We start from the raw sequence: 15,634 nt of genomic DNA, 5'->3' as shown, positions 1-15,634 counted from the left end.
ATTTAAAATAAATGTTCATTTGAGCCGGGTTTATTGATGTTTGAGAAATAAGTTTAAAATAAGTGTTTATTTTAAAAAGAAGAACTTATTTTTTAAGCTAAATTTCTAGTTTTTTTATGTACTTAAACAATAAACACTTGTTTGGATATTTTTTTACTAAAACTGTCCCATTTTTTTACAATTTCATTTATACCCTTCGAATGTAAAAAACGTAGGGTTTCTTCTCCATTCAGTTCATTGCCCTCTGCAACCTGCGGCAGCTTCTCCACTGCAACGGAGATATTGAGTTTCGGAGTCATCCCACTCTGCGAATCTCGATGGCGATTCCTCCGTCTCCAAAACCCTCTCCCAGTCTGGCTCTGGCACTCGGAACCTCGAAGGTGATTCCATCCCACTTTGCGAATCTCTCGTCCTCCAAGTCCTCTGAAGAAACTCTCCCTCGATCTCTGGAAGAAGATCGATTTTTTTTAGATGGGCTTCTCGTAGGCCTGGCTACAAACAATCTTCTCGCGTTATTCTCAGATCTTTCAGGCAGTCTGTTGAAGTGGGCACCTAGACGAACTCCATCCTCTATTGTCTTTTGATGGAGGATGGTGGTGTTTTTGATTCTGCAACGTTCAAGCTCTTGCTTGATGTGTTTATTCGATAACGTAGGTTTAATAGCGAGAGAGAGCGCCCACGCACAGTGTATATTTTGAAAATTTGAAAAAAAATGAAGGATAAAATAGTCACAATACAAAGGTGTTTATATAAGAAAAAGACTATCAAATATCTAATATGAATGCACTAATTTCATATTGAAAAAGCTAGGTGTCAAATGTAAATAAGTGCTTATTCAATAAGCACTCCCAAAGAAAGCTTAATTTGGCTCACCCACCATTTGATAAGTAGGGGTGTCAATTGGACTAGATTTGGTCCAATTTAATCCAATCCAATGTTAGTCCATTATGAATGGATCAGGTCCAATCCAATCCAATGAATGTTTTGGACCAATTTGGACCGGTTCAATTCAATGTCTAGACCAATCTGTTCAAAATCATTTTAATTTAGATTGGTTTCAATCTAAACCCGGTCCATTGACACGTATTCTTATCTTATATCAAATGGACCAGATATTGGCTTAATCCAATCCAATCCAATATAATTTTTTTACGAACGGACCAAGTCCAATCCAATAAGTCTTGATGGTCCAATCCAATCTGTCCAAATTGATTTTGGACTGGACGGGGTCTAATCCAAAACTGGTCCATTAACACCCTTATTGATAAGCACCTTTGTCTGATGTTCTAGCCAAGGTTTTTAAAACCGACCTAGACAGTGAACTAGTCAGGGGTCCAGTTCCCCAGGTCAAATGGTCCGATCGTTCAAACCGAATGGACGACTCGTTCTGACAAAAAAAATAAAAAACAGTCAAAACCGTCGAACGGTTTAACCGCCCGGGTCAAAGGTTTGCTGGCCAAATCAATGTTTTTTTGGTAAAAATCCGGTTTTGGGGAAAATCAGAACTGGCACCATGGTTTCGACCATCTGGTCCGACCGGTCTAATCATCCAATCCGGTCCGGTTTTGAAAACCATGGTTCTAGCTGTTGCTTGATGATTCCTTCCTTTCGAGGGTGTGTGGGACTTGGGAGGTGGCTTATATTTTATGTTAAATTGCTGAAATGTCCTCTAAAGTTTAATAATTGCAATCACCTCCTTTAAACTTTTTAATACAGTTACAAGTAGACTCTTTTTGGTAGAATCTTCTAAAAAAAGGCATGAAAACGTCCAAAATACCCATGCAATTATTATTGTGACTGATTTTTATGAAAAAAAATATAAAGAAATTTTAAAGTGATAGTTTTACCTTTGAGTAATTGATATGAAGGGCAAATTTGAAAAATAAATCAATTTAAGAAAAGAGATTGCAAAAGTTTGAGATAGTGATTCATATAAAAGAAAAAATTTAAAAAATAAACATTTTTATTAAAAGTAATTATATGAATATTTTAAATATTATAATGCCTCTTTTTAAAAAATTCTTATCAGAAAGAAAGAGAGTCTACTTGCAATTATGTCAGAAAATAGAAAATTTAGGAGAGAGAATTACAATTAACAAAGTTCAACAACAATAAAAAACTTCATGAAAGTTTCAGCAATTTACCTGTATATTTTATTTGACTATCAATAATTATGACCGTTTCTCCTCCCAAATCATGATTTGATGAACCGAGTAAAAATTAAAAAAAGAGGGCTCTTATGATCTTATCCTTGTCTGTCCATCTGTGCGCCTTATCACCAAAAGATAAAAAATAAAAAATAAAAAGAAATATATAATCTAAGTTATAATGTTACATGATGATGGTAACCCAATTATTGCTGGACCTGTAATTTAATATTCAAATTTGAAACTGCACCCCCCTCCCTGTCTCATGTTTTTTTTTTTTGATTCATTGTCTCATGTTCGTTATTTACTTAAGGACCTCAGTAACCGGTACAGCGGTCTCACCTAACTGCCCACGTGTCTATTCTTGGGAGTCGGGAGATGGGTTCCCACTTCCCAGTCCCACAACAGACCACACCACTTAAGATGGGATCAACTTGACTAAAAAGAATTCGATGGTAAAATGATAAATAACTCTTGTCCAAGGGCGATCATCACTCATCATACTCCCTACTCCCTAGTGCAGCAGGCAACCGCATAAATTCTGGCCATCTGGGGTTCGGGATCCCTGAAATCACATCGGCACAATACTCTGTCTCTGGTCTCTGCTTCTAACCCGATGATTCAATGGTTCTAGCATTATCCTCACCCTACACTCCAAAAAGCAGCAGCATTTTTTTTTCTTTACATTTGTTTAGGAGTCCGAATAAATCCGCTGGCTGTTTAGTGATTACCCAAAAAAAAAAAAAAAAACAAAAAACAAAAGGGAACAAATTCGCTGGCTTATCTTGAGTTTGGCCACCAAACGGCATCTCTACAAGGCATATGCATAATGCATAGCTAAAAAAATATTACCGTTTTTTCAAAAAAAAAAAAAAAGTGAACGTGGCATGTCGACAGTATAATGTGGATATAATATATTGATAATTTAAATTAATTAAAAATTTGAAACCCCAACGGCTCTTTCTTTCAACCGTTGAATGGCGGAGACAACTAGGTTCTAGGGGGGAACGGAGTCAATGTATTTGTATCTCATACTTTTTGCTTACACAGAGGCATTGAATGCAAAGGGCTACCTCCAATTGATGGACGGCGTGAATTGACCAATCCATCTTCCATCTACCCTGATTTGCAGATGATCGACACATATGGATGGATGATGGACCTCTTTCTCTACAAACACTGAAACAATTTCCATCCATTTTAAAAAATCCAAGTGGTATTAACAAAAAAAAAAAAAAAAAAGAAAAAGGAAAGAAGTTCGAAAGCTAGCTGTCGAGAACAGAAACCCGGACGCAGTTACACGCTCGTATCTGTGACAGACAGCTGTCTCCCTACGACTAATGAGATGATCTGAAGGGTGTTTTTGGGGATTCACATGTTATTTTTACCAATGCAATGGCTATTATTAGGAAAAAGTCTTAAATTATTGATCGAATAATCTCTCTCTCTCTCTCCCCCTCTAACTAACTCTAAAAGATTCTAACCCGTTAATTGGATTTTATATTCGAAATTAAAATGCAAAGTTCTCCATAGAATCCTCACACTTTCAACTATAAATATCGATCCATGTACTCCAAATTTCCTCGTTACTCTTCTCTCAAGTATCAATTTAGCTTCTCTGTTGCGTTCTCGCCCTCTCTCCTCTGTCTCCGTTTTTCTTTGAGTGGGTGTGTTGTGAGAGCAAAGAGTAGAGAATGGAATCTTCGAATGTGGGTGTGATTCTGATGATGCTGGCTTTGATGATGGTAGGAGCTGCCACCGCACAGTCTCCTGTAGGATCACCGGGGGCAGCACCGACCAAATCTCCAACGGCCTCTCCGGCACCTAAAGTCAGCCCTGCTCCGACGCCAACCAAGGCCGTCACTCCCCCTGCTTCATCTCCTGCTCCCACAACCAAGATCACCCCTCCGGCCTCTACTCCTGCTCCTGCCCCAAACACAGTCCAGTCTCCACCGGCTCCTCCAACCTCGTCACCATCTATTTCCCCCAGCGCAGGGGGTGCAACTCCGTCGACAAATGTTCCTTCTGCATCTTCTCCGGCAGGAACACCTTCATCACCCCCGGCTGGGAATAACGCTGCCTTGAATAGAGTTACCATCTGCGGATCTGCCATGGTCGGAGTGTTCGCCGCCGCTCTCATGCTATAAATCTCTCTCATTGTTAAAATTCCCTCTTCGCCGGAATTATTTTTTCTTTTGTTCAGTTCTTTTTGTTGTTTTTGTCCTCTATTTGTTTTTTGATTTGGCACAGTGGTGATGGATGATGGTGGTCCGTGCGTATTTGATTTACCATTGTCATTACTGGTATTACCATTTATTGGATTGGATTCGTTCTTATATTTATGTGATTTGATGAATGGTTCTACTTGAAAACAAGTTAAAATTCCTTTGCCTGCACTCTGCACATTGTTTCTGTGCGGAGGATGATAATTATTAGAGAGAAACGTGTCTCTACAAGTCATAACTAAGAAACTGGTTACATGTGATGTGATTCATGCGTTTCAATGTTGCTACTGTTGATTGATAGCGTTTTTCGCTCTTGGAAGAGAAGAGAGAAAATGAAATTAGGGACCTGCTTAACAGTCGGGCTTTGTTAAGCAAAATTTGAAGCAAAAGAGAGTTGTCAATGGGGCTGGGCTGAGTTGGCTCAGTTTAAGCATTATTTTTGGATTAATTGGTCGTCAACTACTAATCACAATATATCGACGCGGTGACGCGTTTCTTCTTCTTCTATACTAAACCAACAAAATTTTTGTGGATAAATTACAAAGAGCCCCCGTACTATGGGTCCCCTGTTTTAATCGTTAGACCATGACCCTTCGAGTTCAAATCCCCTCACAAGATTCTAACCCTTCTGCCATTAAGTCGGAAGGTATTAAATTACCAAAATACCCTATTAAAATTATTTTATTTTATTTTTCTTACCCTTTTTTCTCTTAAAACCTCAGTGACCCGAAAATATACATACCCCCCCCCCCCCCCCCCCATACGGTGGATATCTCCTCTTAGCAGAGTGATTTTGTTTGTTTTGATGACCCCTTCCATGATCAGGGCCATCTACGATAAGATTTACAAGGGCGAGTTCTGATAACCTTGCTGGTTAACTCGGAATTTATTCAGTTATTCTCCTGAACTCTTCATTTCAGACCCACTCGATTGTCGACACCATGGTCTCGATGCCACCAAACATCACATCCCATTACACAAACAAAATAAATAATTTTTGACAGAATAAGCATAATCGATAACAAGGAGAAGGAAACGGTAAAATGTTTTTTTTTTTTGACAAACAAAACTTCGAACTTCAAATGAGAGAAGAATACATTCAATGAAGTCGTATGGATTTTCTTTTTTTCCAATTTTTTGGCCACAAACAGGCATGGCTAACAAAATGCTCAATCATATTATTGAAGCTTCTATAAGATGTCTCAAGGTTTCGGAGATGAACTTGTATCTTTGAAGTCATTACTATCGATTCTTCTCTTCAGACCTTGTTGTACAACTTGCCATTATCACTGTACAGGATGTGCATAATCAAAGGCTAATGATTCCGGTGCGTCTATCTTGCTCATATTCAAACTGTTCCTCATGGTTCGCCTTCCAATTCAATAATAGCAACAAATTCACCGTAGTCTATTCTACCATCATTTTCTTGATCGACTTCTTTGATAATATCTTCAACAAGAAAGTCTGCTATGTTATGGTCAGAACATGCTTGTTGCCATTCATCAATCCCATCCTTTTCGAAGTATGAAAGTACTGCAATGAGATGTTCTTCCCATTTCAGCTTGTTAAAATTAACTGTGGCAGCAATAAATTCTCCATAGTCAATGGTGCCACAGTTGTCCCCATCAACCGCTTCCATAAGATCATGAATTTTAGACTCCTTCAAATTAGAGTTATATATTTTCCGACCAGCTTTTAGTTCATCAAATGTGATTGGACCACTATTGTCAGTATCCATTGCATTAAACATCTCTCACAAACCAGCAATTTCTTCCTCAGAGAGGCTTTCAGCAATTACCCTCAAAGCCATATTCTTTAATTTATTCATTGCAGAGATCTGTTTCAGGCAAGAAAGAACAGCCGGATCCAATGCTCAGTCAGGAGCAATTCCATTTTGACAAATACATGGATGACATAGTACTTCATGAGCAGTCAAGCGCTGAGAACAGAGCATCTTCCTAATAAGATCCTTGACACTGTGGCCAGGGGTCTAATTCAAAGGCAATAAATCCCTTCAGAACCGCATAAAAAATTCCTTGCTGGGTTTCTGCCAAAAAAGGTGGCATACCACTGAGCAATATATACACAGTATCACTCATGCAGTCCATACATCTGCCTCTGGTCCACAATGCTTGCAAAGTACCTCCGGAGCCACATAATATGGACATTCAACATGGGTAAATACTTGACTTGGTTTAAATAAGATCGAGAGACCAAAATCAATGGCTTTAAGAGAGAAATCATCGTCTTTGTTAACCAACAAGAAATTCTCTGGCTTCAGCATAACCCCGAGCGAATGGTAGGCTTCAACAGCCCCAACGATAATATTTGTCAACCCAGCTGCCCTTCTCTTGCTGTAGTGTCCTCGTTGAATGATGTGATAAAATAATTCACCCCCAGCAGCATATACCTCCATCACGATATGGCCACTTCAGTTAATTTCAATGGAGAAGACAATGAATAATATAGCAAAGGTAATTTGGACATTTAAAAAATTTTAAATAGTTGGATTTTTCATTTTTTTCGAATTTAACTGATGGAATGCTAACGGGTCTTAATTTGTCTAAGGGCTAAAGTTTAGGGGGTTTATATCGCGAAAAAAGTACAGGGGGGATTTTGTCACTACTCACTAACCCCATAGTATAAGGAGGGTCTTTGTCATTTTCTCAAAATGTTTTGATAATACAAAAAAAAAAATGTATATAATTTAGCCTATAATTTAATTCCCATAGGGGAGATGAATTTCGCTTAAAAATTTCAAGTAACAAATTTTTCTGTAAATGGCCTATTATCTCAGTTGGTTAGAGCGTCGTGCTAATAACGCGAAGGTCGCAGGTTCGAGACCTGCATGGGCCAAGATTTTACTTTTTTTACAATTTTTTTTGGTAAACTAAAAATACTGAATTTAAACCCACCGAAACTCTCTATTGTGCCAGTGCGACCTATCTCGCTACTCTTCAATCCCCACTTGTGAATTCTTTCTTTTCTACAATATATAAACATACCATCATTGTGTTTGACCCTCTTTCTTTCCAAACTAATGTTTTTAATCTCAAGAATGCTCTGTGCAGGGATTTGATTATAAGGTAATATTTATTACAGACCATTGTCTACTGCAACACTATATGAATGATAAGAATCCGGCTAAGATTTCATGCATTGTTATAGTCTCTTATAGATGAGGCTCATGAAAGAAGCTTGAATACTGCTCTTCTATTGACACTGGTTAAGAGATTACTGGAACAGAGGTTTGATGTAAGACTTATTATAGTGACTGCTCAACTGATGCAATCCAACTTTTTAATTACTTCTTTGGTTGCAGAACCTTCCATGTGGCGGGGCCATATTTTCCTGTTGAAATCAAATACCCCAATTGAATCTGAAGCAATTTCTGCCTGTAAGTTCGATTGCATCAGTTGAGTATGTTTCTCATGTTGAGTATATTCAATTCTGAGATTTGTGCTTCATATGCTTCTCATGTTGTTAAGATGGAAACGGAGATCCACGAAAGAGAGGAAAACCGGGCAACACTGGTTTTTAGGCTTGTGAAAAGTTTGGAACTGCCACCGCAGTTGCATTGGCCTTATATAGAAGATAAGGAGCAATACTGGTTTTTAGGCTTTCCAATTGGAACCAAGCATAATAGACTTGTGAAAAGTTTGAAACTGTCACTGCAGTTGCATTGGCCTTACATGGAAAACTTTCTTATGAAGAGCAGGGTTCCATTTTTCAGAAATTCCCGGGGAAAAGAAAAAGTTATTTTTGCAACAAATCTGGCACTGACAGGGGCATCATTGACAAGTCTTGGGGTTGAGTGTGCCATTTATCCTAGCATGGTTAAGAAGAGGAGATTTGAACCCACCACTGGTATGAATGCCCTTAGAATTTGCAGGATCATCTGGAGCTCTGCTGATCAACCAGTCGGCTGAGCTTGTCGAAGGGAGTCAGAGGCAAGTGTTACAGGTTGAAGATTCCGTCATCTAGCCATCGTTTTAAGTTTGACAATAAGTGCAATACCTAAGCTCAGGAGAATACTAGTATATTTTGGTTGTAATTCAAACAGAACCTCAAGCTAGGAGATTCTTCTGCGCTTCATATAGTGGTGGTTTCTATCCATTTTTCCAATTTGACTTGGTCAAGTGTGAGGCAATCAGTTCCCCTGCAACAATCAGGTCTGAAGGATTTCGACAACGTAAGTTTACTTGAACTAAATATGCCATTTACATAGATATATGTATATAGAAATTCCGTTATTCCCCTTAAACTGCTACTGCACATCTAAATGCATTTGCAAATAGTCTCTTCCCTTCTATTCTCCTAGGTATTTGACAAATGTAGGTATTTCTATCGTTTGTGAGGCAATCAGTTCCCCTGCAACAATCGGGTCTGAAGGATTTCGACAACGTAAGTTTACTTGAACTAAATATGCCATTTACATAGATATATGTATACAGAAATTCCCTTATTCCCCTTAAACTGCTACTACACGTCTAAATGCATTTGCAAATAGTCTCTTCCCTTCTATTCTCCTAGGTATTTGACAAATGTGGGTATTTCTACCGTTTGGTTTTTCAGAAGATAAGAATTTGTTAATGGTTAATAACACTTGGTAGCAAGCGACAACTTGCTACCTTTCAGGCAGTATACATGTATATGAAAAGCTCTGATTTTCATGGTTGGACTTGCTCGGTTTGCCATTATAAAATTATTTCTATTTATCGTTTGATTTACTCCCCTTTCAGATCTTGCTTCGAGTGTCGATAAAACTAAAAGAGATCCTGCTCAATGCCAAAACTACGTTTTGAAAATAAGATTTCTTTTTAATGAAGGGAAATGATTAATTTGAAGTTCTGTAACAACAAATTATTGAATTCATTTGAGGCTCCATGTCAAGAAAAGGGATAATTCCACGATATGCTAGCTGGTGAGGAAGGGATGCAACTCCTTCGGGGCGAAAAGTGAAACTATCTGCAAATGCTACAAGAACTGTAGCTGAGTTGAGGAAAATCACTCCAAGCACATTCTCTTCTCCCTAGATGGCATCATGCTCATTTAAGTCACTGAAGCGAGAGAAACGGGCAGACACTATCTGAGAGGCAGAACATGAATGTCAGAGTATTAGAGACCCAGAAAAAAAAAGTTTCGCTTCCTGAGTGAGTCCTTCCCAGAACCCCACAGATTTTTCATTTATTCTTCATTCAAGGGAAAAGTTAATGTTGCTGAGCGCCATGAAAAGAAGCAACTTGAAACCACCTGCATGGGCTCAGGGATAAGGTATCGGAAGTTGAGCCGATCGAACAATTAACACTCATCGCTATGCCATATCTGATCTAGGGAACGGAGAGCTGAAAGTAGAAGAGATAATTTAGAGGATCATAGGCGCAACGCAGAAGAAACCTGCTCTACTTGGTTGGTTGAGGCGGATGACTATTTCCAATTCCCAAATGGATTTTGCAGGTTGTGCTTGGTGGAGCAGTGCGAATGCGAGTCCCACTGTCACAACTCACAAGCCTGCAGATTTGGGGGCAGTCTGCTTTGTGAGAACATGGATTTATTGGGTGCATTTGTGGCGTCAAGCGGTGGAACCTCGAATATAGATTTGGTTCATCTCTATCTCTCCACTGTATTGTATGGAAGGAGTGGTGGTGCCTGGCTGCTAGCCTGGGCAAGGTACACGTGCAACCACTTTGAGGGCTGGTGTGGACGCCACATTTCCAGTTCTGGTGCGGTGGTGCCTTATTTTGGAGTCTTTTTAAGTTCTAACACGAAATTGAATGAATTACGAGTGTAGTGTCAGTGTTTGTTTATGGAGCGTCATGGTTATAAAGGATGCTATCTCTTTTGACATCTCATTGGAGCCTCCACTGCTTTTCTTTGTCCCAACCCGAATCTCTATCTAGCTGAGCTCTCTCCATTTGGTGCCAAGCGGCGGGAGCAGCCATAACTCTTGTTTGGTTTGTCTCAAGACGTGTCACTCTGATATATCATTCCTTGTGTCTGACATTAATTCTGCAGGCCATGTCTTTGCCTCCTTTGCAGTTGACACTATCCTGAGTTGGAGTTGCTCTCTAGCCATAGTTCAATAGCTCCTTGGCCATGGAGACTGATCGGACTCATCCACTTCAAGACACAGCCTGTGCAGGATTAATAGTTCGATTGTCATCGGACTCATCCTTGCCACGCTCAGCAAATTCAAATGAGAAGTCTCACCATTGTAAAGTAGATTTTCCCGGATTTTGGCTTGCAAATTAATTTCGGTTGGTCCCAGTGTCCCACCTTGGGGCCGTTAGTGTGAAGGGAAAGAAGAACCGATTGCAGAGTTTAACCATCTGAAACTATGACCATATATTATTGTCAAGGATTCTCAGTACTAATAATTGCACAAACATGGTTGCCGGGGGATGATGAAGATCCCCACCCATTTCGTGTTAGTTGTGAATAGGACTTGGGGGGTGGGAGGTTCCACTTCCACATTACTAAAACAAACAGTATGCTGCCCCTGTTCTATCAGTTTCCTTGGGAGCACAGAAATCCCCTGTTTTTGTTTGAATCCTAGTTATATTTTACATGAGAGATTTAATTTCTAGGTTCATAGCTTTTACAACTCTACATTCTTACCTCGCACCAAAACAAGTAGCAGCTAACCATGTTTGGAAGGGAAAGGGAAAAACGACGGATTCAAAACAGGTATCCATAGCCTAAAGCAAATCCTACTCCAGCAATGCCCAAACATAGTGCAAAAGCCATGTACCATGTTAAGCTACCCACGTCACCTTCTTCCTTCTCCTCTTTCGTTGCTCCCTGCTCTGTGTCCGATTGGCAGCAGCCACTACATGATTGTTTCTGCTGCTGTTGCTTCTGTGACCGCAATCGTGAGACCTCAATCTCAAGCAGCTTCACCCACTGCCGGTGGGCAAATAACTGTAATGATTCCTCAAGAAGTGAGTTAGACAAACAATCTCTCTCCTTGGCCATAAGTGCTGCCTTCTCCTCTGCTTCCCTTGCCCGAGTCTGGGACAGATGCAAGGCTTTCAACAAGCCCAGCTTCTCATCTTGGCCCGCACATGGGAGTGTAGGAGAATCCTCTCTGTATTCTCGGCTGATCTTGCTGAAGAATAGAGTTATAAATCATAATACGGATTTCATATCAGTTATTTCAAATCGTGCAATTCCAAAAAGGCAAAAAAATTATTGATTTTTTGTTCACCCTTGAAATCTCTGAAATGTCATGGATACATACGGAGAAGCGAAAGTTCTATCGATTGCAGCAAAGACTTTGATGGGTGGAGGGAGATCGCAGTTCTGCACGAGGTCGAGGCAGGACTTGTGAGAATGAACGAGGCCCATCACCATCTCCTTTTCCTCCGTCATGTAGCAATTTTGACTGTCCCCATACCCTCCATGGCCAGACTGCAAAGACAAACACGCTTGATGAAACCCACCAACCTTCTCTTCCATAACTCTTGAATTTTGTTTCTCATCGAAACTTAACCGCCAAGCAGCGGTAGATGATGAATTCATGTATAATTTTTGTGGGACTCCAATTTCGCGAATTTCAACGAAGGAGAAGCCACAGAAATTTGGGAGAAGAGCGGTCTTTGAGGCTGATTAATTCCTGGCCTACTAAGATTTCACTTTCTTGATGAGATGAAGGAAGATAATACAGCTTTTTATTTTTTTTTCCTTCCTTTTTTATTAGTTTTTTGATAACTGGGACTTGGGAGAGAATACGGTTTGTGCCGTGGAAGGAAGAGAGGTTGGTGGAGGGTGTTGGAACTTGGAAAGAAAGGTTGTAGAGAGGGGGAGAAGAAAAAAGAAAGAGGTGGGTGGCGCAAGAAACGGTGGTAGCCTTAACCTGGACCTTGCCTTGTATATTTCGTTGAGAATCCGTTTCTGGCGTGCATGACACTCTAACATTACCCTTCACCCATCTGTGCGTAGAACAGATGGCTTCCATGCGAGAAAAGATCTGATTACCCTATTCATCCATGACTCGGACCGAGTCAAGTATTTTCATTGTCATCGCGATTCACTGCTTCACGCATGACTCTAGCCTCTGGCTCTGGGTCGATTTGTCACACCATTAGCCCAACACATATGCACCCCTAAGCTGATATGTGGTTGGCCTTCTTATTGACTTGGTTTTTTTTTTTAAAAAAAAAAAAAATAGGAAAACAAAGTCATGTAGTTAGCTTAGCGTAGTGGTTTACTGAAAGTGAAGTCCCTAACAACCTTCTCTTCATTTTCTATTTCTCTCCTATTTTTTATACCAAATAAAATCTTAAATACAATCCTAACCTTATGGTAACTAATCAAATTGAATTTGGAGTGGAAGTTTTCCATGAGCCCAGGAGGAGATGTTTGGTAGAGTAGCATTATGTTGTCATTGTATTTTCAATTAATCAATAAAAAGTTGTGTGATGGGAATTTTATTATTTGAAATATTTTGAGTTGATGTAGGCGTTATATTTCTCACAAATTTCTTGAAGGATGTTTTTATATGCAGAAAGATGCTTTTAATCATCTTCGAACCGGCGTATACTGGTATTGTGAATGCTGCTGAAATTAACATTGCACCGGTGCGGCGGTGGCTATTGTTATTGACCCTGCAACCCCTGCCCCTGCTGCTACCGCTACACTGACTACAAAAGGACCAGTCAAACGATAGTCCCACTGAAGTTGCATTTATCATTTCTGCGAGATACAGAAGACCTTTCGGGGGACCCTCCATCGGATCCGGGTATAAACCCAAATGACTATAACCGCACCCAAAGATGGTGCTATAAAGCTTAAATTTACCATAACAAAATTCCATACAATGAAAATTCTGGGGAAGATGATTTTGAGTCTTACAACCAAGTGTGTCGGGGGAATGAAGTAAAAGCAATAGAGGTTTATCAAAGAAATAAAGGTGGAGAGGCATTATAGAGTTGGACAACACTCCATAACATTTTAATGGGACCTTTTGGGGGCTAGCTAGGGCCCACTGTATGATCTGGTTTTAACAAAATGTTTCGGGGGCTAAGGACCCCCCAACTTTATACTTGGCTCCGCTCCTGATTGGGAGTTATGTATAGTGTATTTAAATTACCCCTTTCTGTTGGAATATCTGAAAGTATTAGTAGGAGTGTTAATGGACTGGTTTTGAATTGGACTTATTCAAATCAAAATTAATTTGGACAGATTGGATGCATGCACCAATAAGACATATTGAATTGGACTAGTGTAGACTTAATGGTCCAAAGTAATTTTTTGCATTGGATTAGATCCGATCCATCCATAATGAATTTATACTAGATTGGATCGGATTAAACCCATATCTGATCCAATTAATAGAATATAAGAATATAGGTGTCAATGGATTGGGTTTGAGTTGGAACCAATCTAAATTAAAACCAATTTCAACAGATTGGATGGTATAGACATTGAATTGGACTGGTCCAAAATGGTCTAGAATATTCATCAGATTACATTGGACCTGGTCCATCTGTAATGGACTCATATTGGACCAGATCAGACTGGACCAAATCCGATCCAATTGACACCTCTACTGGTGAGAGGGTGACATTTGCACTACTTGTCATGAAGTAATGATGTTGAGATGATCTGACTATGTAATAGAGGGTGGAAGATGACCAACAGGTGGAGGAAAGGTTAAATGTAGAGGATTGGAAGAGAGTTAGGAGGCATTTGGCAAGTCATTTTAGGAAGATCTTCCAAAAGTTCAACACCTTGAAAGACCAACAAGCTTTCACAGGTAGATCTTCAAAGACTAAAGACCGTTTGGTTGCAATTTCTTTTCAAAAGCTAGAAAGACCTAAAGACCATTTGGTGAGCATACACATTCAAACATGCAAATATTACTTGTGAGTCCCACAATACCTACCAACAAAATTCCAACTAAAGATTCACTCAATTTCCCCTTCATCGCACTAAGGTTTTATTTTAAAGCTCCAGATTGACCGAATCATTACCCCTCCAGATTTATGTGATCCATGTCTAGTTTGGTCAATCTAACCCCACCAATTGGTCCAAAATGTTCAAAAACCCCACCATGATAAATTTTAATAAAAGATTTCTTCATTTTCCCCTTCATCGCAACAAGATTCTATTTCAAAGCTCTGGATTGACCGAACCACTCCCCCTTCATATTTACCTGATCCAGGCCTAATTGGGTCAATCTGACCCCACTAATCGGTTTATAATGTTCAAAAACCCCACCTTGACAATTTTCAACCAAAGATTCCCTCATTTCCCCCTTTATCGTAGCAAGGTTCTGTTTCAAAGCTCTAGATTGACTGGACCACCTATCTAAAAAGATTCAACTTTAGCCAATCTCATTGGCTCACACAAAACTATTGTGTATGCTCAAACTCATCTAAGTCCTTCATAATTTGACCCAGAACCCCCCAACATTGGATTGGAATTTTGATTTGACCCATTTTTTTTGAAATTACCAAAATACCCTAAACTTTCTTAAAATTACCAAAATACCCCTGAACTTCTCCAAAATTGCCAAAATACCCTTAACCCTACAAATAAATATATCCAAAAATTTTTCATTTCAACTAATTTACTATTCATCCTCCTCTTCCTCTTGACACATAGTGGTGGAACGGTGTAAAATCCTTCCCCCAATCTCCCCACTTTGATTTTTCTCTTTTGTTTTTTCTCTTTCCCTCTCTCTTCTCGATCCCCACTGTCCTCTTTCTCTTCCATGCAGTTGGAGTAGTGGCTCGAAAGGCCCTGTTCATCTTCTTCACATATGCGAGGAACGTAATTCTGCCACAGTAGCAGTGACGACTTTATCCGAGGTCTCTTATCCTTTGATTCTCTCTTTCTCTCTCTCTCTCTCTCTCTTCATGTTTTCCTCCCTTCCTCTACTTCCCTTTCTTCTCTTTTTTTTTCTTCTTCATTTTCTGGTTTCCACCACCTCTGTTCTTTCCCCGCCGCTACAAATCACAATAGTGGTGATTTGTTCACTCCATTTCGTTCTTTCATTCTCTCTTCCACTCTCTTTGTGCATTCCCTCAATATTTCTCTATCTCTCTCTCTCTCTCACACACACTCTCCCTCTACTTTTATCAGCTTTATCTTCTCTCCTTCTATGCCATCTTCAACCTTGCCCTAGACCTCCCCCGATGTTTTAACTCGATGTAGTGTCGAGTTTGAACCCAACAACATGAATCAAAATTTTCGAAATGGTGGTTTATTATACCTGAAATTGGTGAAGAATGATGGCTATCGATGAAAAATGAGAAC

General features: G+C 39.6%; 1 protein-coding gene, 1 non-coding gene and 1 pseudogene across 3 annotated transcripts; 1 reads left to right on the top strand and 2 right to left on the bottom strand.

Annotated features, from left to right (window-relative positions):
- Positions 1-5,555: 5,555 nt before the first annotated feature.
- On the bottom strand, positions 5,556-6,998 carry LOC104608688 (calcium-dependent protein kinase 5 pseudogene; annotated as a pseudogene).
- A 156-nt stretch (positions 6,999-7,154) lies between these two features.
- On the top strand, positions 7,155-7,228 carry TRNAI-AAU (transfer RNA isoleucine (anticodon AAU)). The gene has a single exon. It is a non-coding gene; the product is annotated as a tRNA-Ile (tRNA).
- A 3,539-nt stretch (positions 7,229-10,767) lies between these two features.
- Positions 10,768-12,349, bottom strand: LOC104608632 (uncharacterized). 2 transcript variants are annotated; one of them, XM_010274672.3, is made up of 2 exons: positions 11,580-12,349; positions 10,768-11,480 (listed from the first exon to the last, which is right to left on the bottom strand). In XM_010274672.3, the coding sequence occupies exons 1-2, from the start codon at positions 11,891-11,893 to the stop codon at positions 11,051-11,053; spliced, it is 744 nt and encodes a 247-aa protein (XP_010272974.1). In that variant the 5' UTR covers positions 11,894-12,349; the 3' UTR covers positions 10,768-11,050. The 2 variants fall into 2 exon arrangements, with proteins under 2 accessions (XP_010272974.1, XP_010272975.1); XM_010274673.3 differs by having other exon boundaries at positions 11,613-12,262.
- Between the last annotated feature and the right edge of the window lie 3,285 nt (positions 12,350-15,634).

Source organism: Nelumbo nucifera, chromosome 1 (assembly GCF_055504915.1).
Source record: "Nelumbo nucifera cultivar China Antique chromosome 1, China Antique-T2T, whole genome shotgun sequence".
In the NCBI taxonomy this organism is placed as follows: Eukaryota; Viridiplantae; Streptophyta; class Magnoliopsida; order Proteales; family Nelumbonaceae; genus Nelumbo; species Nelumbo nucifera.
The sequence above is the reverse complement of the archived record's forward strand: the minus strand, read 5'-3'. Positions and strand labels throughout refer to the sequence as shown.